This window comes from Numida meleagris, chromosome 1 (genome assembly GCF_002078875.1).
Source record: "Numida meleagris isolate 19003 breed g44 Domestic line chromosome 1, NumMel1.0, whole genome shotgun sequence".
Taxonomy (NCBI): domain Eukaryota; kingdom Metazoa; phylum Chordata; class Aves; order Galliformes; family Numididae; genus Numida; species Numida meleagris.
The window spans coordinates 39,983,808-40,008,849 of record NC_034409.1 but is presented as its reverse complement, the minus strand read 5'-3'; the positions used below and the strand labels follow the sequence as shown (position 1 = coordinate 40,008,849).

Below are 25,042 nucleotides of genomic sequence, written 5' to 3'. Positions count from 1 at the left end.
ATAACTGTATTACAAACAAAATGCCTGAAGCCAATCGCAATGACAGCAAACGGGGACTCTCTCCTAGCAAAGAGGCCCTGGCTCATAAAACAATCATGTTTCACCCCTTGTCTTCCATCTCTTTGTTTTCCTTCTTTCCTTGACATTGTGGCAGTGCAGGATACTGGCACTAGTATGCACTGGTAATTAAGAAGAGAAAGGATGCAAAGCCTTTGTGCCCAAACAAGTTCATTTGAGCAAATTCTTTATGCAGAACTGGCTTATCTTTTAATTATTATTTCTGATTGGTCTCCTAACCTGTTCATCCAATTCTGTAAACAATTTATTTCTGACTGATTTTTTATAGTCCATTAGTGACAGTGTCCACTTGTCTAATCAATGTATGATTTATTCTTTGTTCTCTACCATAGCATCTATTTTAATTAAATGATGCTGATTGTTTTCATTAGTATGGTAGCAATTTAATTGTTAAATTCATAGTGACACTTGAGTTTATACTTCTCAGGATTTGTTTCTTATTTGTTGCTTTAGGCCTCCATTCTCAGTGCGAGTTCGTAATGTTTATGCAAAACTATGCTTGTTAGTGAAATGTAATACAAATTACCTCTTGAAGTTTTAATGGGTTGGGGTTGGTTGGTTTTTTTTTTTTGTTTTTTTTTTTTTAAAGACTGTGCCCTGGGAACTTTGAAATAAAACATCCTTTCAGACTGTGAATGCATATTGCATGCCTTTTACTTTTTTTTTTTGTCTCCAGGTATGTCTGAGGTAGAGCAAAGGTCAAATGTTAACCATCTCCTCAAGTTACGTTTCAGATTAAGAAGACATGAATGTCAGGAATTTGGAGGATTGAGTTTAGTGAGGCCAGTAATGTCAAAGTATTAGCTGAAAATGCGAGGAGGGGAAGAAGGGAATGCGGCAGGAGGGGGTGACATTTTGGAGGTATTTAAACACATTTCGCTCAGAACAGGCAGTGCATAACGAGGGATCACAGACGTAGAAGTGTTGGGATGAAATTATGTGCTTGGATTTTGCTTTTAAAGAAAGTATTCTTAATTGGGAAATGTTTTCAATTTAAACTGAAACATTTGCTATTGTTCGGTGTTTCCTTTTTTTTGTTGTTGCTCTTATTTTTGGTCAGATGTTTTAACACCTCTGATGGTCTGCAAAATGAATAGGTGGAACTGTAATCAAGAAGGTTTACTAATTTTTTTTTAATTGGGAAGCTTCTCAAGAATGTGCTTATTTTCTGCCTAAATGCATTTGCTGCTTATAATTTTAATGAGTTTATAGATGAGTGCGTTTTACTTTCAAGACCAGTCTTCTTCAAAAGATGGAACCATCCTTGAAAGGTGGATTTATTTCCAAGAGCTTTGTAAAAAGCCATTTATCTCCAGAAGGCTCTTTTCATTGTTCAGAACATAATCCTCTCCTTTAAATACTTCATCTGTCAGTCAGAATGTTTTATACACAGCAGTTAGACCGAATCCCTTGATTTTTAGGGAATGCTGTATTTGAAGATATCACTATGGCTGAGTCACGTTTTGCTGAAATGTGACTAGATGTCTATTGCTGCCATCAGCTGATGTCCAGCAAGAACTTGTCAAGAATTCAGTCCACGCAGTTCTTATGTTTAAACTTGCTCCTCTGCTGGAATGACTTATGTGAATGATTCACACTCTTGTAAAGTCTTTAGGAGAACTGCATAGCCCCTTGATAGTAAGTAGTGAAGAGGAAGGTGCTGTGAAGCTTAGTTACGCACATGGGTTGGTCACAGCGCTGTACTTACTGGTAGAGAACTGTACCATCAGCTAGCGTCTTACTTCCAGGTGTTAGATGTTTGCTAGGTTGCTTAAGTGCAGTTTGGTTGAGGACCAGATAAATTGAAAATACACTGAGCTCTGTGCTTTTTTACCTTGAGCTTAATAACTGAAGGAAGTCACTATTCCCAAGACAGACTTTCTTGGTTTTATATGATGGTCTGACTTGGCCAAAAATTTAGTCTTGGTTCTTTATTTTGGGGGGGTAGGGTGGGGAAGGGAGGGAAATCAGTGTCAGTTAATTTCTGGCATAGGTATTACTGTGTCCATATGCACTGCTCACTGTAGTTACTGACTGCAGGTGTATTTGTTTTAAGCAAACAGTTCTCTCCTATCTAAGTGGAGCTTTGGGGAAAATAATCTTGAGAATAACCTTGAGAAGTTACTTTTTAATGAAAATAGAGTTGGCTTCATATGCCTTCTTGGATACTCAATCATTGTGAAAAATAACTTACTTTACTGGCAATAGGTGTGTTTGGACTTCAATAACCAGCATTTTGTAGACAAATAGCAATCCAGTTTATTAAATTCAGTAGAATTTGTATTTGTATTGCCCCTATTTGTATCATATTTCATCAGAAGTCCTGCCCAGTAACCTAGTAAAGCATACCTCTCAAAATTGGGGAGAAATAGGTATGAAATTATTGTAACTGCATGTTGGTCAGTTATGGAGCTACGTTTTGCATATGATCTGGAAAGGCAGTTGGACTTCATTATACGTACTGCATAGCTTTTCAGATGGCCTTCACTGGACTTATTTCAGTGCCGTGCAAAATGAACAGTTAAAAGCTTCACTCATGTCCCTTGGCTTCTTGCTAAGATAATTCACTTTGTTATCTGTGTGAAAGGCATGCATGTTTTCTCTGTTCTCCTTACAAGATGAGCAGGGTTACCAGATATATGCTGATAGCTTCCATTTTGTTGTTGTTGGGAAAGTAGTTCTAAAAGTAATGTTATGATCATTTTTCCTCTACAGCTTTTAATTCCTCTTCATTTCTTGATTTCTGTGATTTGGAGAAGTTGTGAGTTGTGACTTGGCTATATTGTGCGTTCACGTGTGTAGATATGTATATATATGTATGTAGCTAGTAGAGTAAGAATTGGAACAGTCAGCAGTAAAGAAAAGTTTAGTAGAGCAGCTCATTCTTCGGAGGTGGCTAATTTATAAAGCAGATTTTACAGGAAGAAGCATACGTTTATTAAGCGTGTAAATTTTAAACTGTCTTTCTCCATTCTCCTAATGAATGATAGACTATCAACTTGCTATGTCAAAACCATAAAATATGAGCTTTCAAAATCTTTTCCTTTGTGTATTTAGGAGCATTTTCCTACATGTTCTTAATAAATGTATCTGATCACGTTTGCTTTGATTTTGTCTTTTTTTTTTTCAAATTGTTTGCTTTTCCACTTTTTGGATACATTTTTGGATTTGTGCCTGAATTCTTCTCTGTACAGAACTTTGAATCACAAAAGATTTTGCTCGAATTAGCTTAAGAAGGAGACATTAATGTGTGCTGTGTTCAATTCTGGACTCCCCAGTTCAAAAAAAGACAGGGATCTCCCAGAAGGGGTCCTGCCTTGGGCTACAAACTTTGGAAAGGGCCTGCAGCATCTCCCGTATGAGGAAAGGCTGAGTAACCTGGGTCTGTTCAGCATGGGGAAAAGAAGACTGATAGGGGAATCTGATCAATGTTTATAGATACCTGAAAGGAGATGGGAGGCAAATGGATGAGGCCAGGCTCTTCTCGGTGGCGCGCAGCAATAGGACAAGGAGTAATGGCTTAAAACTTGAACATAGGAAACTCCATGCAAATGTGCAGAACAGCTGCTTTACTGTAAGAGTGACGGAGCACTGGAACAGGTTGCCCAGAGAGGTTATGGAGTCTACTTCTATGGAGATATTCAAGACCCATCTGGATGCTTACCTGTGCGACCTATTGTAGGGTACTTGCTTAGCAGAGAAGTTGGACTTAACGATCTCTTGAGGTCCCTTCCAACTCCTGCAGTTCTGTGATTCTGATGTACTTTGTGGCCATTGTCCATGTTAGTCATCTGCTGCCTGCAAGAGGAGCCTGGCTCCACTGTCTGTAACTAACCTGCACGTAGTTCTGGGTTGCTATTAAATTGCCCCTTGGCTTCCTCATCTGCAGATTTCAGCAAGCCCCTCTCCTTCAGCCTCCCCCATAGGCCGTGTGCTCTTGCTTTGTAAGCTTCTCTAGCTTCTTTTGCTCTCTTGGTTCTCTTATTTCAGAAATTACTCTCTTTTCATACCTCAGCCATCTTTTAGTTTGAGTAAGGGGAGTATAAAGCATTATTTATTATTTTTGTTCTTCCTCCTTACCATCAGTTGGCAGAAGCGTATCTGAGAGAAGTTTCATTCTGTTGGCTCTTCTTGCTTGAGTAACCAGCAAACAGAAGCATACCAGAGAAAGTGTTTTTTTGTTTTGTTTTCCTTAAAAAAAAAAAAAAAAATTGAAAGAAAAGTGATTCTTTATCAGAAGTTTACATTTTTCTCAAATCCATTTTTCTCTCCAGATTCGGGGACCTAAGGGAATTTGGCTAATCTATCTGTTCCGTTGTTGTGGTTTATCAAGGAACTCAGCACCACACAGCTTTTTGCTCACTCCCAGCAGTGAGGTAGGGGAGAGAATCAGAAAAAGGTGAAATCTGTGGATTGAGATCCAAGGCAGTGTAAGAGGACAGAAGGGGTAATAATATTGATAAAAGTGTATACAAAACCAGTGATGCTTGCTCACCTCCCACTGACCGATGCCCAGCCAGCCTCTGAGCGGAGGCAGCTCCCTGTCCAGTGCCTCCAGTTTCATCATTCAGCGTGATGCCATATGGTATGGGATATCCCTTTGGCCTGTTGGGGCCAACTGTGCCAGTTCCATCCCCTCCCAGCTCCTTGTGCTCCCCCAGCTCCTCGCTGGCAGGGCAGGATGAGAAGCTGAAATGTCCTTGGCTCTGTGAGCACTGCTCAGCAACAACTAAACGTGTGCTATCAAAATTATTCTCATCCTAAGTCATAGAATCATGCAATATCCAAAACACAGCATCATACCAGCTACTAGGAAGGAAATTTACTCTAATGACTGAAACCTGGACATCTTCCAGTGATGGAATCAAAATGGATCCAATGTATTTTCCAATACAGTAATTCTAAGGAAATATTTTTTTAGGTTGTACTTCGTTCTTCGAACTAAAGCATTTTAATTGCTAACAGAGCCAGGAGTATTTCTAGTAACAAAAGTAGACAATGTTTATTTGGATAGATATGTATTCACATATTTCTGGTATTTTAAAGAGTTCTGCTGTTGCTTACAGCAACCAGTGAAGAGACTCATAACCTTCGTGAAGTAAGGAATGCAAATACAAATATATCTGTTCTCCAGTTACAAAGTGCTTATGTTTAAATTTGAATGTGAAACAGCATTAACTGTTTATTCTGACCGGTAGAAAAATCTTGTTATTTTTTCAGGTTCATCCCAGCATCTTAGTCATTCTAGTAGTGTTCATCTTGCTAAATATTATTTGCCTTATTTGTGCTGATGAGAAGAGGAAAAAACATGCAAGAATTTTGTGAAGAACATCTTTCTTGAAAGTTTTAAGAAATTTTAGAGATAGTATGGACTGCATAATGTTTGTTTACAAGACAGTTTTGAAGGCTAAATCACAGTTCTGTTTGTGAAGCATCACTTAGACTGGTGTTTTCAGGGACCATTTTATTTCCTTGGTTTCCTCTCAGAAAGCCAAATTCTAAATAATGTGTCCAAATAAATTATTTCTGCTGCTTTTTGGCTTTCTGTAGTGGACAGCGTGAATCCTGAAATATGTATTTCCTGTTGCTGAGTCCTGTGCTCTTAAGTTGAGAAAATCGTCCATCTTTTGGTAATGACTCTTCAGTCATGCTAATAATAAACTTTTACTTGGGCAGTACAAAAATGAAATCTGCTCATGCTCTGTTAATAAGAATAATGTGGAATGACTTGTTGATGTATAAAGTGCTTGATCTTTGCATAGTTGTGAAGCCAAAGAGCAACTTGGGGAAAGTTCACAAAGCCATTGTGTCATCCTAGAACTTGTCAGTGTTACATTTTTATTTATCACTAAAGCATGTACTAGGAAACAAGAGCCTAAAAGTGAGATGCCTGAAAGTCATTCTCTTTCATGGATTGAAGGAGTTTCTCCAGAGGCATGCTCAGGTTGGCTGGCTGTCTTCCATTAATGAGTATTTGAATTATTTGTTGGTGCATAAATACGATTCAACATTTCTGTGAGGGATAAGCATTGATAGTAGTGTTCAACAATAATAGTAGGGCAGTCATAAAATCCATAGGATTAGGTCTCCTTTTTGAATAACGCTAAATAAGTTGTTAACCGTCCCCTGCCACCACCCCCTTTTCTTTCTTTATGACTTGTGCATAAGAAGAGTTGTTTGATTTTTAACTCCTTTGCTTTTAAACTAAAGGTCATGTGAGAATCCACAGGAATCGGCCATTTTCCAAGAATGTGACTCCTGGAAGATGGCCTGTGCCAGCCCGCTGCTCCTGTAGCCATGGTGTGCAGTGTGTCCGGGTAAATTAGCGCTCAGCTTATTCATTCTCCTCTTGCATGGCAGGAGCTGGATTTTGCATACCCATTACTCTTTATTCTTCAGACTTCATTAATAGTTTCGGTGCACGAGTAAAGTTCTAGGTCAGTGGCCCTTTCCCGGTTAGTGTTAATGGAGCCCTTTTAAAGTCTCCTGGAATGCTAAGAATGAAGTTTTACTTCCTTTTTTGGGAACTCCTAATTTTTGCCAGTTGTATGATTACTTCAAGCTTCTACATTGCTTTAAGCAATAAAACAGAATCGCTAATTTATTTACTATGAATAATTAGAATTTACAACACAAAGAAATGACATTTAAGCCTTACCCTTTCAGGAAACTAATTATCATGTATATGAAGATTCCCTGGAAGATGGGAACTGAATGCTGAGATTTAATGAGGCTGTTTTCAGATTCTTTTTTTAATGTTAAGAACAGTTTTTACTCCAGTGTCCTACTGATAGGCTGAGGGGAAAAATCAGATTGGAACGAACAAGTAAGAAATGATTTTAAGACAAGCATGTCTCAAATGCTAGAAAAAAAGATTCAGGAGTTACAGTTGAAGTCAAGTTGTACAATTCCAGTCCTTAATGCAAAATTATCCTATCCCACATTAGTTTAAACTGTCTGCTTCAACTTTAAATACTGGGGGATTCTGCAAAGTTAGGTGCTGTAGTAGTAGCTTTAAGAAGTACAAACATGTTTTATTTATTTTAGAAACAGTGTTGCAATAAGTATTTTTCAGTTACCCGAAAAAACCTCTCATTATCTTATTAAAACAGACTTTGCATGTTGATAGCTGTGTTTTTCAAGGAAAAAGATCAGGAGGAATGAGAAAGCTCTCTTTTTTGTGTGTGTGACTGTATCCAAGTTACTATCCCTAACCCAGGTATTGTTCTGCAGCGAACTCATTTAAATCCTCCCAGGAATGCACAAGATCCTTGCCAAAGGGTTTCTCAGAGCAGTTGAAAGCTGTGTTTCAAAATAGGCATTCTTTACAAATACTTCAATTAAAATTTTGTCTTTGAGAATAGACTGTAATAATGCACGCACTTTGTAGCAAATAGAGGTAAATGTTTAGTCTGCGTTGATGAATAGCTCAAAGCTCAGCATGGTTAGCTTTGCCAGTAGTGCAGCTCAGTGGAGGGTGGCAGTTGAAGAAAACCACAAATTAAATCACTGCAGGAGTGTAATAAATAAATTAAAAGAAACTATTGAGTAGATTAAAAAAACAAAAAACTTGTCATTTCAATTCTCATCTCTCTCTTTTTCTTTTAAAAAATTATAATTAAGTAATATGTCAAAGCCAGCGTAGCCAAATCCCCACATTTTCCAACATTTGTCTCAGTGTACAGGCGGTTCAGTCAGAGGCTTCTAGATTTCCCTCTGGAAGAGCATCATTCCTGAGGGCTATGAGTGCTGCAGGTTGGGTTGGACTTAAGGCACTTCCAGTAGCATCTGCAGGAGAGAGCCACAAGAGACTGCCTTAGACTTGAAGTTGTGGTAAGCCATCATCTGTGATGGTGGTTGTATTCTTGGTGCCTCATGTTGCTCACCTTTCCCGCTCAAGGTTGTGGGTGTGCTGTTAACCATGCAAAATAAGGAGTTTATTTCAAACAATCGTTTGGCTTTAAGGAAATCGTATCAGTTCACCAGTCTGGTAACATGGCCACAGCCAAGCGCTACATTTCATTTGGAGGATCTGACCTCATTTAAATGTGCTGTTCTTTTCCTCAAACAATTATTTGGTCATAATCTAAGTCGTGTTGTTTTGTCCATCTGGTTAGATGGGTATTATCATGATATATTATCAGATGTTTGCCATTCGCAGTACAAAAAATATTTCTGTTTTCTGCCTGGAGGAAACAGGATTATGCATTCATGTCAAAAGAGGATTTTCTGGGGAGTTTGTCTCTGCTAAGAAAAAACATTTGGAACTGAGCATGTCCAAATATATTTCCCCCAAAGCAACTGACCAAAGTAGTCTCTGCCATAAATACTGATTTGTAAGAAACCTTGGAATAGTGGAAAAATATTCAGAGAATTTGAATATAAGGTTAGGGTTATAATTCAAAAGAGCAAATCTAGGAGCATAAATCTGGATCAACAGATAGTAGCTGGATAGATGTCAGTCCAGGTAAAATAGTGGGAGATTTATTTTATTTAATTCTCTCTTTTTATTTAATTCATCTTTATCCTAGAATTTTTTCTGAATCTTTGAGAGCTTAATCTCAGGAGCCTGTTGCCGTCTACTGGTGTTAATATCTTATGTTAACAGAGGTTGTAAGAAAGATTGTGATTTTTGACTAAAATAATCAGGTAAAAGTAGATATGGATCACAGCTTCTTCAGTAGATAGGACAGACTTATCAAAGACAACTGGATCAAGAGGAGAAAAACTGTAATTTAAGATCTGGTTTTCTGTGCTTTTTTCAAATATATATAGATACAGATATATATCTTTACCCTGAAATGACAGAAGACAGAACAGACATCGTGCTCATTCAGGGAAACAGTCCAACCATCCCACCATCCTTTCTTGGTGGAGATAAGCAGCAAGGCGTTTAAGGGCAAAGCAGGTACAGGGCAAACTTTTTTTTTATGCTGTTACAGAGCAGTAATCTGTAGGGAATTCTTGATGTGTGCATCCACGTCATCTCATGAAGAGCCAGAGTGCTATGGTTGTGCATCTGATGGACTACTCTTCCATGCTTGCTTCTCCTAGTCTGCTGTGGGATGTATACATGAGCGGGGAGAAATGTTTTCTTTGTGGAATTTGCTGTCTTTATTTGTAATATTGGTTGACACTGAAACTTTTCCTGCAAAATGTTACTATTGTGAAATTCTAGAAAGTAAGGCTGCAGGGGACCGTAGGGTGTTATTTAATTTAGGTCATCGTTGTCTCCCAGCAGGATTCTTGTACATGTCATCCCTGACATGGTTCATCCAACATGGGTTGTTGTAGTTTATATGTTCTTTAAGATATCCAGTGACGAAGATTACTTTTCTAGATGGACTGCTCTGCCTTATGTGTGTGTGTTTAATTTTTTGTGCGGTGTATTTGTTTTTGCAACAAAACTTTATGAGGTTCAATGAGAGGCATATAAGTGAAGCAGTATGCATCCTATTTGCAAGGTGACTTTTTGCGCTGACACAATAAGGTGTTCGTAGTATTTGATGGACTTTTTTTGGCAGAAATATTTTATCACAGCATTTCATATAAATGGAAAGTGACTGTGAAAGCCTTCATGGGTGTTTGATGTGACAACGCATGGATGTGCTTAAATTTTCTTTCTTTCTCAACATATTTTAAGAACAGCCTTCAAACACAAACCGTTAATTGAAAAGCATGTGCCAAAGAGAGCCAGTCTTTTATTATTGCAAAATCCAGTAAAGATGCTCTGTTTTCTGTAAATAATTATAGCCAAATACTAACCTAGATTATTCTCACTTTCAGACTCACCACCAGAAAAGATCCTAAACCAGATTTATATTTTAGGCATAAATTACTACAGCTTAAGTTTAGAATATTTTATTTTTAGCTTATTAGCTCCTTGTCAGAAGTACAATAAAACATAATGGAACTGTATATGAAACTCTAATTGTTTTAATAAATGGGAGTTCCGCTTAGCACTATGGAAAATGTTGCTTAAAGCGGTAATAAGAGAATACTGAAACCGTGGAACATAGAGCACATAGAGTAATAGCTGTGTTACAGTCTCTGTGGTCTTGATTTCATTAGATATTTCTTTCCTACAATTGCCTGTATACATTAACAGGGGAAATTACTAATGTGAGGAACAGTATGTGTACAAGATATATAAATGTTAATAACAGTTTTGAGTATCTGTGCCGAGAGAGGATAATTCAGTACAAATTTCACAAGCACTAAGGCCAAGTTCAGTGGTTCCTGTCCTTGTGCTCTCCCTTTTGTTGAGCTTGGACACCTATTCTTAGAATAGGGGAAGTGGCAGGTCTGAACATAATATTTTTGGTTTCTTATGGGTTCATTTTCAGCAGGATCAGCTTTTGTCCAGTCGAACCATTGGGCCAGAACAAAAAGAACGGGCAGCATAGATGCCAGTATGAGCGGAGGATGGGCTGGGCTGCTTGACCACGCTCTGTGGGAATTTCCAAGTTCATGCTGTTTGTGGTGGGAAAGCTGGGTTGAGTCCATCTTGTTCTTTCTGTTCTGTTTATTTGTACCTGTGTTGCAGCTTACTTTTCTTTCGGTTGTAATGACTCAACTGCATAGGAGCACAAGCTGTAAGATGCATGTTAATCCACTGCCTGTGGCTCTTGACTGGCATTTTTACCTCTGGAATCGTAACGTGGCACTGTGCCTTAATGTGAAAACTTCGAGCAGCTCTATGAGCTCTATAGTAGGCCTCCTGTTGCTACTTCCAGTGGTAGCAGCCGTGCATGTTACAAGAGGCAAAGTGTTCAGCAGACCTCACAATCTGTAGGTTGAAGAAATCGCCGTGATGAGATGTCCACAGGTCAGGAGTAGGCAGGTTTTTTTTTTTTTTTTTTTCCCCTTGAAACAGGTAGCCTTTACCATTTCCAGGGGCACCACTTGAATTTTTTTTTTTTTTTTTTTCCCCTTGAAACAGGTAGCCTTTACCATTTCCAGGGGCACCACTTGAATCACCAGGTAGTTGATTTGAGTCATGTTCTGTGAGGATGTTAGTGTGGGTTTTAGATGAATAATTCAGCAGTTCTTTGGTTTGAATTGCTGAGATCTCAGGGCTGTGAGAGTTAAGCACTTCCATGTCAGGACTGCTGTAGTTACGTACTCCCACCTGCCGCACCCGTACTGACCCAAGCTGTGTTTGATCCTGTAGTTAGCCAAGATGATTGATGTTTTACAGGGTTCGCTTTCTACTAGTGAGTTACCCTGACGTGGCTTGCCTGGCATAGTGGTGCAGAGGACTGACAGAAGCCCATAGGCGGAACTGGGAAAGGGGAAGACTTGGAGTATGGCTGAGTGAATAGTGCTGCCGTGGTGCCTCAGCCCTTATCCCTCATGCTGCTTGGAATTGTAGTGGAGGGAAAGCAGTCTTGCTTTCCTGGCTAGAGAAAGCAATTACAGGGAGGAGTATGAAAACTGAGGAAAAAAAAAAAAAGTAAAAATAAAATCACAGTAATGCAGACTTATTTCAGTGTCCATATAAAGTTTGGCTCAACTTTCAGGTGAAGGTTCAGTTTTAGAGCAGTTTCCTTTCTTTAAATTGTCTGGTGCCCTCATGCAGTTGGTCACAGATAGGCAGAGAGACTTTTTATTTCTACATTGTTTTTACAAGGTTTGAGAGATTAGGGGATTCCTTGTGCTTCGAAATCTACAGATGAAAATCATGTGTCGGGTAGCGGCAGGGTTTTAGGTTGTTCTTAAACAAAAAATAATGTTGTATATGCAAAGCCTGCCACTAATTTTAGTATCTTGTAGTGCAGGTGCTAAAAGGTCAATTGCTAGCCTATCGCTTGTGGTGGGCCAGGAGGCTTTTTTCCAACCTAATGCAATGTTAATGTCCATTTAAGGAAGAATGTCTGCAGGAGCCAGTGGTATTTACTAACTGCGCCTGTGAAAACATTCCTCTTCACCCTCAGATGCTCACTCAGCCTTCTGTTCTCCAAGTGACATTATTAGAGGCTTTAGCCTGCGGTCTCAGAAATTAAAAGCACGTTTTAATAACGTGAATAGCAGACTCCTCAGTCTGGACTTCACTGGTGCTTCCTCTCTTGCTCACCCCTAGTTTTCAGTGTATGCGGCTGGGGGATTTGGGGTTTTTGTTGTGTTTGTTTTTTCTGCCTACAACACGAGCACCCCTTCTGCAGCCTTATTTTAGCTGTGGAAGCTTTCTGTCCCTGGGATTCTTAGAAACAGGCTTTTCACTGATGTAAGGCATGACTTGGCTGTGTGGCAGGTTGCTGTGGCCCCTACCAGCTTCTTTCTCCACGTTCCACAGGACCTGCCTCAGGAGCGGGGAGGCTGCTCCACTTCCCTGTGCTGGGCATGGCCAGGCTTGGATTACCTTGTATTCACCACAGGCACGGGCTGGCCTACAGAAAGCAATGCATATGAGCGGTTACCATGGAGAGGATGATGCACGTTAATTCCTGTGTCAGTCTTAACCTTTCCCTCCTGCTTTCCGTGCTGAATAGGACATGGAGGAGGGCTGCAGGGCCCTTTTATCCCACGCTTGGATGACCCAGACCCTTAACAGTGCACTGCTGCACTGTGCCAATGTGCTGCACAGGGCAGGTTCAGGGATCCCTGACTGCATGTAGCCAATTTTGTCAACTGTTTTTAACTGATGCGTTTCTGAGCAGGTCAGAAAAGAGGACTTCTGCCTTTATTCCTGTTGAACAATTAAGATGTGCATGTGTAGTTGAGGTTTTAAATCAAGGTGACAAATGCTTTATATGAGATCTTAATGACTTGCTTCAGCTCTCCAGCCTGAGAAGGTGTCAGTGGTTTATGGGCAGGTTCGGCCCTGTTCTGTGACTAATGGGGTGGGGGAACCTACGGACCCACGCCCCGGGAAAGGGGAAAGGGTGGGGAGATAGGCCCTTTCTGTGACAGAAGGTAGATCTGTTGACATTCAAAGAACCTCTCAGCTGCTAAAGACCTGGCAGAGAATTACAGTGTTATATGTAACAGTACAGCTGAAAAAAAACAACCAACCAACCAGCTGAAAAGAAAACCCCAAACTCATGTCATCCACTCAACAAATTTGAGAGGGAAAAAAAAAAAGAATATATATTTTTTTGTACAGACTTGTGCTTGCAAGAATAAGCTTTGTTTTGTCTGTCAGGCATTTTCCTTGCTTTACTCACTCCTGCCTCATTCTGGTCTGCTTTGCTGCAAAACACCATTAGGGTAGTGTAGGGCTCCAGGGAGTGCAGTTGTTTTGAACCAGCTTTATGATGTGACTCATCCCCCCTACTATCCTACCACACATTTCCTCACACCTAGATTGATCTGTTTTTGTGTCTGTGCATGTTCTTTGCTGTTCTGAGGTCACCATATGCAAATGCTGCTGCCGTCCTGAAACACTTGAACCTGCTTGTACTGTTTTGTGGGCTTGAAGTGCGTGCAGGAAATGCTCTCGAGTGGTGAAGACTTGCCGATCCACATGCTCCCATCCTGAAGCCCTAATTTTCCTTATCTCCTGGGGAAAGCACGCTGTTTTAGCCCTGGTAATCAAAATGTCAAGATTTGAGGTGAATGTTGCAATGGAAATAAAGCAGATCACTCTGACAGTGGCAGAAAGATCAAGAAAAAGCCTCTCAGAACAAGTGAAGCGGAGGTGTCCTTTGCTGCCCTGGTTGCTCATGTGGCCTTTGGAAGGGAAGAGCTGAGCACACACACGCTGGGCTGGCTCCGGGCTGTGTGCAGCACTGCTGCCTAGATGGAAGGTTTCATGCTGTCTGCTGGGTTACTGATCTGCATCTTGCACTCATAGCAGACTTGATTTTCAAAATGCCTTGTGTAAGTTTCAGATCTTGAAGATATTAGCCTATTGTTAATACTGTACTGTTCATGCTATCTGGAAACTACCTCTCTTAACTTAATTGACTTAATTAAAATATGGCTGCAGAGGAACCACTGTGGTTTCTGAGCTCAGTTTCCACAAAGAAGTTGAGGCACAAATGCTGGTGATAGAAGACCTTAATACTGTTAGGAAGTGGAGTGTACCGTGAGAACCTAGGCAGGATTTCTGCCAGGAGCCTTAGGCAGTGACAAGAGCATTTATACAAAAAAGTTGTTTGTGTAGCCCCTGAGGAAGAGGCCTTCCTTCCAAGTGGCAGAGCTGAAGGGTGATCTCAGAAATCTAGGTTGGGAACCAGCTTCACGGTATTGTTGCTAGGATTCACTTGTGGCTGTGAGGTCCTTTTTCAAGAAATAGTTCCAGCATTGGCTTCAGCAGCAACTTTAAACTGTTTTGATCTTACCTGGGCATTGCCATCCAACCAGATACCACCACTGGGGATGTGCTTTATCTGCCCGTATGGCTTCTATCAGTATGGTCTGTCTATTCCTGACATTGCTGCTGGGAACTTCGAAAGTGCTTCTTTATTGTTTTGAACATCAGATTTAGCAGGTGTTAGCCGAATACGTGCCTGTCCTGCTTAATGTGATTTTTCAGTACTTTCTTCCCTTTCTGCCACACAGCTGAGTGTAGCATCCTCATCTCTCTCTGGTATAACAATTTGTGTTAAGATGAAAGGAAACAGCTGGGAGAGAAGAAAAACTCGTTGATATTTTTATCAGTTTTCCTAAGGATTCAAGAGATCCCAGTGCCGAATTAGAAATGCAGCACAACTCTCATAAAGGCATTGTGGTGAACTTTTCTTTTTTCCCTTGGAATTGGTTCTGGTTCTGAGTCTATTGTCACGACTTGTCTGTGCGCACTTGGTTGTCAGCAGCCTCTCTGGCTTTGTTTAATTTGACCAATCCCACAGCCGCTGTCTGTAAACACTGAATGAGGTTCAGCTGGGTGGAAAAAGCAAAATGACAATTAACCTGGTAAGCAGGAGAGCAGAAACCTGCAAAGGCATTGTACTACGTTTTTAAAAAGCCATTCTAAATGCAACTTGACAGACGGCATAAATTGCTACAAACTGCGTGGTGAAGAGGATAGTTAGAAACATGGTACACATTAACCTGTTTGATCTCCTTTTAGAACATTCCTCAAATACCGATCTCATCTTTATTTCTTTTTAGAAATACCGTATTTAATTGAGGGAAGAAAACAAGAATTAGATGCCTTCCATATCACCTTTTCACATGAAAAGGAAACTTCTGTTTTGAAAATAGCGTGCTAGCCTTCTCTGAGGTTTGTTTCTCTCATCATTTTGGCTTTAAACATAAGAGTGCTTGATCTGTTTGGTCTTCATCAACGTGGAGGTACATATTTTCTCTTTCAGAGCCTTGTTTCTATTTGTTTAGTTTTGGCATGGCAATGGAAGGCAAAACAGTGGTGGTTACAGCCATTTTGACTCCATTAAAGTGTTCTTTGGGTTGCTTTTGTTTAGCCATTGTTCCAGTGGGTGAACTGCTCTAGTTCCGGACAGTGTACATTATCTGGAGTACCAATATCTCCACAACTTATATCTAATAGTAGCAGACATTTTATAGGGAGAGTAGGGGCAGCAAGCACTGAGTCTGTAGACTCTTGTTTTCTTTACATGCAGGAAAAGTTCTCTTTTCAACTTTTGCAACCCCTAAGTGTTGTTTCCTAAAATACAGGGCATGATGCAAATTGTGAAATGCTCCTTCCATGAATGGCACAAATGCCCTCAGCATTTCCCTCTTGCTCCTCGCTGTGACAGCCAAGCCTTGCTTTGTCAGGTTTCTTTGGCTCAGTCACTGGTCTCTTATCTACCTATTAGATAGGATGGGTCATTTTAAAACGTTAAGAGGAGATAGGTTTGGTGATTGGCTCAACTTTGGAACAAAATCCCAGTTTTTTTTCTGTTTTGCATGTTTTTGGGGAACATTGCTTTTATATTCAGTGCTATTAATGATAACTCTCTAACAGATGTAACCAGCAGCAGAGGTGTATTTTTTTTTTTTTCTAATCAGCAAAATTTGATTGGAACCAAAATTTGAAAAGGATGGAAGGCGTTTGCTTTCAGTCTTCTAGCATATAAAGCTGTACTGTATTTGTAGGTTGTGCCCTGTGGTTCTGAAGTGAGGTGGGGATGGATTGTATCCATTGGCAAGAGGAGGACTGGGCTGCTTTTCTCCTAGCTCCTTTATTTTGGATTTTGTTCCTTTTTGCTTTTAAGAGTAGAGTATCGGTGCTTTGGATGAATGATTATTATATTTATATAATAATTTCCCCATGGAATGGGTGTCAGCAGTTTGACTTCTTTGTATGTTGATCTTCTGTCAGTTCTGCTGTCTGATGCTTCTGTTCTGAGATAGTGATTGATCTGAAAAGGTTTAAGATGCTAACTAACTTCAAGTGTTGTACTAAACAGATTGGTGTTTAATGCTGATAGCTTGTCAGTCCTTATTTTTATTACATTTTTCTAGAAAGCTTTTCCTCCCTCCATTTTCTCTTCTATCCCCTGGTATTTTACTTGGTGACTTTAATATTAATATCACGTACTAAGTAGCTAAATTGAGCATTTCCACCAATCATTCATGACAAGCCTTGTGATAAAGGATTTTTTTGGCGATTCGTTTAAGTTAAACATTTGACTTTTGAACTCATTCTTGTGGTATGTTTGAAGATAGTGATGGCCAAACAGTGTATTTTGCTGAATAACAAACTGCAAACATAGCTGCTTTTTGTTATTTTAATAGAGGAATAATTGACATTCTGGTTTTGATGTAGTTGATGTTTTACTTAACTGTAAAAGAATTCAAAATACTTTGTTATTTTGCTCTGATACAGACAAATAAGGTCGTGTCCCTTCTCCTCCCTCATTTCTAAGTGGGTTTTTAAAACTATCGGGTTGAGACAAAGAACACAAATTACCTTTTCTCAGCAGTAGAATGGAGTATATAAAGTGTATACTTCAGAGTTATTCTTTGGGGTGAGAGAAGGATAGACAGGATGTAGATGTGACATTGAATCATGAATACCAGGAGATCTTTAGAGCAAAATGTGCAACTCTGTGTCCTCTAAGAAACGCCTGTCCCTTTGCTGCTCTTTGTTGGCTGAGTGGTTGGGATGAGTGCATCCCAGGGCTGCAGTCAGCTGTGTTCTGGCCCACCTGCTGTTTGCTGACCCATTGCTGCATTTGGGTCTCTTTTGATCTTAGATACCAAAGATTCCTGTCTTTATCCCTTTTCTGGGTTAAAAATCCATTCTTGTTGTCACACTAATTGTTGATATTGGACTGCTCCATTTGGGTACGTAGACTTTCGGAAACATACAGAGATCATTCAGGTAAGGTCTCGGAGTCCGATATCCTTTTTTTGGACTCTTCTAATGTGAGAATTAAGGTCAAATATTCTTGTAATATATAAATATATTTTACTGGGTAATCCATACTCACAGCACTGTTTGTAGATCTTAGTTAATTACTGTGAATAACATTAGCTCTTTTTGCCTCTGCAGGGAGATTTTTCAAGATGTAAAGAAAAACACTTAGGCAAGCTGGGCCTTGTAAGAGGCTTGTGTAGTGAAAGAGATGTAATTTTTCCAGTTGGACTGTTGTTCCAATGTAAGATTACATTACTGTAAGCCCATTTTACATAAAACAAAAAAACATTCCTTCAGAACTTCAGGTTCTGAAGGAGAAATGTTACATAGTCTCAAATCATTGAGATTTGGGATTTTTGCTTGTTTTGTGGGGTAGGTTCTGGGGGATGATGACAGAAAGGTTTGATGTGTGCAGAGGTGGGAACATGGCATTTAGCAGATCCTGCAGCTCTGTGTGATAAAGACAGAAAGCATTTGGTTCTCCCTGCTGTAGGAATAAAAGTGATTGTAAAGAAGAGATGTGTGAAATAGCCTTGTGTTTGCAGATAACTCTCAGGCTTTTCTGAATGGTCAGCTGAGAGGTAAGTGCTGTTGATTCCCCAAATGCACTTCATTATAGTCCATTGTCATGTCACATTTTAATGCAGAGCGAAAAGAAATTCTTTATTTTTTCTTACATTTCCACTAGGGAAGATTTTTAGGAAATGTTTAAATTTAATAGAAACCTTGGCACTTTTCCAGCATCTTGATAAGTTATGATAATGTACTTCAAACTTCTACTAAACACAGCAAGCGTTCTCTCTGTCTTTTTAAAATTTGTTTGAAGTTGTTTTAGTGCAATGGGAAGAAACCTAGATTTATTTCTTCTCCTAAATTGTTAGCGTGCTTAAGGAGCTAAAGAAATGCCTGGGTAACTGATGGTGCTTATGTTGCGGACATTCTGTTTATTGCCCAAATGCGAAGTTGGACACAAACTGAGTTTTAGTGACTGTGTATCTCTGCTTGCACGTCTTGCTGGACTGTTTAAATATGTTACTGACTCAAGCGCTCATCATTTCTGAAAAACTGATGTATTGCAGCCATCCCGGGAGCTGGGCGAAATAAACAGCTGGAATGTGCTTGCATCTGGCTCAGGCAGAGTACCTGGGCTCATTAGGACAGCTGAAACCAGCCTGCGTGATTGAAACAAACGGGGAAGCTCGCAGATAGGCGCATGCTCTGCCAGCAGAACTGTGAGGCACATTGGTGCAGCAGGAGGGGATGGGGACAGGGACATTTTGCGTTGGCGCAGTTGCAGCCAGAGTTGCTTGTGCCCGTTCAGAAACTGATCTCTTGCTGCTTGTTGTTGTGTGGGTTTTTTTGTTTTTGTTTTTTTTTGTTTTTTTTTTTGGAGAAAACCAGTTTGTGTTTGTTGGTAGCGATGCTCAAGTGTTCATAGGAAGCAACCCAGTGAACCACTTGAGATGTTTTTGTACTGCGCTGGTTCAGCTGCGGGCCGGTGGTGTGCTGGAATGTAGGGCTGTCTTTGGGGCTGTTTCCTTCATCCTCCTGATCCTTCTGAAAGCATCTTATTCTGCTTGTATTTTCCATACTAGAGGTTTACAGAAAAATGTTTATACTACAGCTTCAAACATATACTGAAATGCTAGAAAACCTAAAGAATTTCTGTGGATTCCCTATATTAAGATCAGATGTGGGAATGTCACATTGAATGTCTGCTGTACAAAACTCAGATGATTTTAATGGAAAATAAGAATCTGGAATGGTATGTGCCTAGCAGGAAAATAAAAAGCAGGGGGAAGGGAACTGATGGGGGAATTATCTAATGGGTTAGGCTTGCACTTCGGTCCATTCTCCTGCTGCTGTGGGCAAGGGATGTCCCTGCTGTCACGCATCATGCTTGTGCCCCAGCTGCTCGGGTGCCTGCTCGGTGATGTCAGCTGAGGTGGGAGCAGGCCCCAGCAGCCCTCAAAGAAGTGGCTTTATTCTCCAAACTGTGTTTACATCAGTTGCTCAGCTAAATGTTCCGTGCTTGGGAAGGAAACCTTTAACTCTGCAGTATGAAATCCTTGAGGTTTTGAGTGCCCTGTGATGGCGCTGATTGTCAGGCTTCTCTGTTCTTTGCCCTTCCTGAGGAGGAAGACAGGTGGGAATGGGCCCGCCTGGCAAATCCTGACTGCCAGTGCCAATTGTAACATTCTGTGCCTGGAGATTTCCTGGCAGATGATGCCATTTTGTTCCTCTCCAAGAACTCTGAGAGAAGGGTTAGTACCAGGTGGTGTTATATGAAAAGAGAGGAAAACATTCTTCCTCAGAGATGTAATAACATTCAGGGAAAAGTATTTCTGTGAAGTGCTTATGGCCTCTAGAAAAAAGCATCTGTGGATCTGAAGGACAGAACTGGGGAAGAAAGGAGCACTTGTCTACTTGGTCATTACAAAGACTTTTTTTTGTTCCTACAGCATTGTAATTTGAGTTTTATGCTTTCCTTTAAAGAATGTGGACCCTTGAAAATTTAAAGCTTTTTTCAGTGTCTGCAATGATAACTGTTCTCTTCTTCATCCTGTTGATTTTTTCCTTGGTTTATTAAGGGCTGCTCTTCTCCGGTTCTTCTCAGATGGTCTCTTTCATTTGAGTTTATCTGAGATCTTAATTCTTTACGCGAACAACTTGAAGGCTAGAAGAACAATCCAAAAGGTTTTTCTGTTTTTCAAATAGAATATCATTCTTCACCTGCATGACATTAACCAGAATTTATGTGAGATCTTCTGTGAACCTTGTAGTTCTTTCTGAACAAGGCTGGATTTGTAAGAGCAGAAGATGGCTCCGTTTCTTGTTGTGGCAGAGGCTTTGGTTTATTTTTTTTGTTGACACTTCAGAACGAGCTGCCAGAATGGTGAGATAAAATGGGATACAGACTGAAGTTTATATTACCAAAACTTTTAACTTTTACAGCTTATAAAAGGTGGAGGATGTTGATTTAAAAATCAGGTCCTAGAATGTACTATGACTTTTTCAAACTCTCTGTTAGTAATGGAACTAAGGCAACAGAGTGAAATATTTTTGATTTATAGTCATTTAATGTGAAAAGATCACTTCTTTAAAATATTTTTGAGTGTATAATGATTCAGCCGTAATAATCTTTAAAGTGTGCCATTCCCTAGTGATAAAATTAGGCAGGTCTACAGTAATTGTATTAAGATGATGATTAAAAGTACACTGGTGAAACTGCATTAGGATTCTGCTGTGGGTGGTACTGCAGAGAACTTAAATGGCCTTTATTTGGGTTCACTTATGTTTGCTTTTGGAAGCATATGCCTCTCTAGTCTATTTTCTATCACTTCTGTCACCGCAGTGCTTGCTTTGCAGCAGCCAAATTTACTTTGTTATACACAAGTGTCATTTTCAGTTGCTTAATAGCACCTTTTTCTTTACAAAAATGCTACATTTCAGCATTCCCTGTGTAGGCTTTTGTCTACTGTTGTATCTTCTAGATAAGATGATGTCAGAGATTGTCAGTATCTAAGCCTCAGACTAGTGATTTATTTTTTGTGTGTGTTAGAAATTGGAATTCAAATCGTTTTACATTCACCTCTGTTGCCCTCTGCTTCTCAAGCTATTGCACATTCATCTGGAAGCTTTATCAAAAGCCTTGGAATCATTTGCTTGCTGTGGTGGTGTTTTAACGCCAAGTGCTAGCAAACAGTTTGCGATGTTACAGACAAATTGTTTTGGAGCTTCATGTCTGCATCGAGGTGGTCTTCCAGATACTTTCTGTAGATTTGTATAAATTAAACTAGTACAGACAATCTAGATGCAGCTGACCTAGTGCAAAACTGGCTGAGCTGTTTCAGCTCTGGCCTCAGCATGACTTTGAGCTAGCACAAGGGCAGTGTTTCTACCTTCTGTTCTTACACTGTTTTCTTGGTCTCACTTATCAGCAGTCAGTGCTTTAGAAATGGAGTCCTTTTGAACTCAGTATTTCAATGTGGTATGAAAAGACAAGCGGTTACACATTAGTGTAAATCTTTATTAACTTATATGAATGCCCAGCTGACTTTAAAATGACTATTTTCTGATAATAAGTTTTCAAAGACGAACTCAAAGCCAAGGAGAACAAAGGTAATATGAATGATTCAGCGTGATACTTCCATCTCACTGTGTCAAAAAAGAAATCAGCTATTGAGTTGAGAGCAAAATGAATTCTTTCTATGTTTTTCCTTTTCTGTTCTTCTTTCAGATCAATTGTGTAGAGGTAAAATTATTGCCTAGGACAAAAGGGGTTGTAAAATCATAGAATCATTCAAGTGGAAGGTACAGTTCAAGCTCCTGCTCAAAGCAAGAGTAACACTGAACTTGGGCAACGTTGCGTAGGGCTCTGTCAAGTTGAATCTTGATTATTTCTCTTTGTAAGTAAGAAAAAGCAGTTGTCAAACTTCATTCTTGTATTGGAGGTATCAAGATCCATTAAAAATTCAATTAAACTTTTCTAAAAATTAATCTTCGAGACTGTTACTTCACTGATGCATGAATTTTATGAAATTTGAAAAGCATGCGAAGCAACATAAAAAACATGATTTTGTAACAGAATATTTTTGGTTTTAGAGCCTTGATGAATATGAAGATGATGAAGCAGGGCAGAAGGAGCGAAAGAAGGAGGATGCTATCACCCAGCAGAATACGATACAAAATGAGAGTTCCAGTGCAGATTCCACTGGATCATACTTAATACAGGTGAGATCCTAACTCTTCCATTTGGTATTTTACTCAGTTTTTCAACTGGTGTTGCCTTGTTTTGCTTTTTTTTACTCCTACTTTACAGTAGGCTATATGCTATCTGGAAATGAACATGAAATTCGGGAGTTGTCACATATCCTTTCCCCAAATTCACCACTTCTGAGACACAGCTCTTACACCAGAATTGTCAAGCTAAAGGTACTGGTGTCCATGAAACACTCACTTGTTATGAGGAAAATTCTCTGGATTCTGGTACTGAAACACACACAAACACATACGCGCGCACACACACACACACACACACACAGAGAACAGTCTTTGCCTTTACATATTCTCCCCATTTCTTATTCTCCTGTCCCCTTGCAGTGCATGACTGTCAATGGAGTCTCCTCCTTGGAGACCTTCAGAGGCCACCTGGATGCAGTCCTGGGCACCCTGCTCTGGGTGTCCCTGCTTGAGCAGGTCTTGGAGCAGATGGACCCAGAGAGCCCTGCCAGCCTCAGCCATTCTGTGTAGTTTGTTCTTGAGTAGTTTAGCTGTTACATCCTTCAGTGGCATAGATTGTACCTTCAAAGTTTTAGGGTTAAGTATCTTCTCGTTTTGACAATTTACCGTTTTTCATTTTTTTTAATTTAAGTTCTACCAGCACTTCTGTTTGAAACAGATCCTTTGATGAGTCTTCCATGAAGAAGTGCACAAGTTTGCTAAGTTTCTCCATGGTGAACACCAATAAAAATATTCTTGCAGAGACCATGGCAGGAAAATGGTCACATTTGAGTGTGCCTCTTACAGCTCAATCATATATTGTCTTTACAGATTCTTTGGCAAGATTCCTCATTTTGAAATGTTCACATACATTTTGAAAGTTGTTTGTCTGACTTTAAAAATAAATTATAGTTGTGCTCTGCTTTCACTTTCTTAATAAGTATTCCAAAAGTTGTCAGTTTCTGATTCCCCTAGTGGTATTATTACATAACGTTTTGGCTCTATTCCCATGTCCCATTCCCATTTAATCATCCATGTAGCCTATTTTTCTTGACCAGCAAGCTAAATTTCTGTTTACCAGGCTGTCTGCATTAGTCTTATCTTACAGAGTTCCAAGTTTGTTACCTCCATATTCAAACAGGCACTAGTTCTTTGCTGACAGAGCATAGCAGGGATGTCTTTGTCATTGACAACACAAAGGAACATCCCAGTCTGGCAAAGACTCAGACTGGCACATGTACTGAACAGATGGAACATTAGAAAGTTGAAGCTGCTTAGACTCAATCACTTTATTACTGACTCTGTCAACTCCCTTTTTACTAGAAGGCTTTTATAAGTTGCCCAAATTTAACAGAATTTGTCAGCAGTGCTATTTCAGCTTTGACTTAGTTTCCCTTTGATGCTGCTCTAATGGTTGAGCCTCATTCTGTTTTTAAATGTTGAGTTTATATTGAAGATCTAAGAACTCAGTCAATTCTAGTTGACTTTGACCAATAATTATTATAATTCTACTTATTAGGCAAAATAAATGCATTTCTTTAGTTGAAGACATGTTCACTACTTGTCCATTCTGTTATTTTATGAAAGTTGAAAATGATTACTGTAACGTTTACATGGGAAACAAGAAAGTTGATACTGCTTTTGTGTTTGATGGAGAAATGTGTTACTGAATAATATTCTCTTGTTTCCAATCTTTCACCTGATCTTTCATTTTTATTTTAGTATCGTCAGATATCGCCTTTCTCCTTATTGAGGGAAAAATGCAGTTTTTGAAAACAGCTTTGAGTGCTTAACTGTGGCTGAACTTGAAGCCCTTGATGCAAAGCACAGAGATAAGAGATTTGTTTAAGAGTAGATAGGAGAGTGTTTTTTTCCTGAAGCGGAATGTATTTTGGCTGAAATCAACTTAGGAATTTTTTTTTTTTATGTTAGAAATGTGGAAAGTGATAGGTCTGGCAGCTTTATAAACATTGAAAAAAACATTATAATCAGAACTGTCAGTTAACCTTAGCAAAAGTGAGTGTGGAAAGCCTCACCTGGCCAAGTGAATCAAAACTAAATCCACTCTCAAATACAGAATAAGTGTGTTCTGACTTCCTTGCTTGATTTCTCTCCTGTTTTTAAGGCTGCAGCTCTCAGCTTGTGGGTCACTGTGCTATGGAGTCTTCACTGATGTGTATGGGGATACAGGCTGAGGGCGGTAATGTTAAGGACAGGCAGTAATTACAGGTAGAAATTGGCAGTCTGGCAATTAACGCAGGCCTATCATGCCTAGCAGAGATGGTAAAATTGTAAGTAGTGCAAAAATATTTGATAGCAATGTCTTTCTAGATAGTTGGACAGAAATGCTCACCCTGAATATAAGAATATCTCAGTTGAAGGCATTAATATACTCAGAATAAGGATAACTTGCATCAAAAAGCCTACAAGAGTTAGCTGAAAAAACAATTAGTCTACTGAAGATATTTTTATTAGTCACTTAGAACACTTGCTGGATTCCACAGGATGGAAAAATACAATTGATGTGTTAATACTCTAATCCAGTATATGTATACAAGGTCTTACCTTCTTGCATCAAATAATTCAGGTTGTGCTGATACCATGGGCAACTGCTTTCTGGAATTCCATTCTTTGGGGAATATTTTTGGAGACCAGATGCACAAATGTGTGCCCTTCTTGCTGCAAAAGTTTTCAAGAAGAGTTAAAATGACTTCTTTGTCATGATAGAAGTGATATCTGAGTGTGATACCACATTGTAGTTTTTGTATTACTTGTGATGTTTGTGGAAAACTGGAGAGCAAATTGGGCAAGGTTGAGAAGATTAATCCAAAGTCAACAGAAAGAGTTGCAGTGATAGAGAGGCATGCATATATACACATATGCATGCACGCACACATACATAAATGCGCACAGACATATACATATGTATGTATATATATACACACACAAAAATTATTATGAAGAAAGAAG

At 39.5% G+C, this 25,042-nt stretch overlaps 1 protein-coding gene across 1 annotated transcript in view; it reads left to right on the top strand.

Annotated features, from left to right (window-relative positions):
• PAWR (pro-apoptotic WT1 regulator) overlaps positions 1 to 25,042 on the top strand; it is a gene marked incomplete at its 5' end in the record, with an annotated part of 77,370 nt that overhangs the window by 16,858 nt on the left and 35,470 nt on the right. The window contains 1 exon segment of the mRNA XM_021385244.1: positions 21,956 to 22,084. Coding sequence (XP_021240919.1) covers positions 21,956 to 22,084 — 129 coding nt within the window.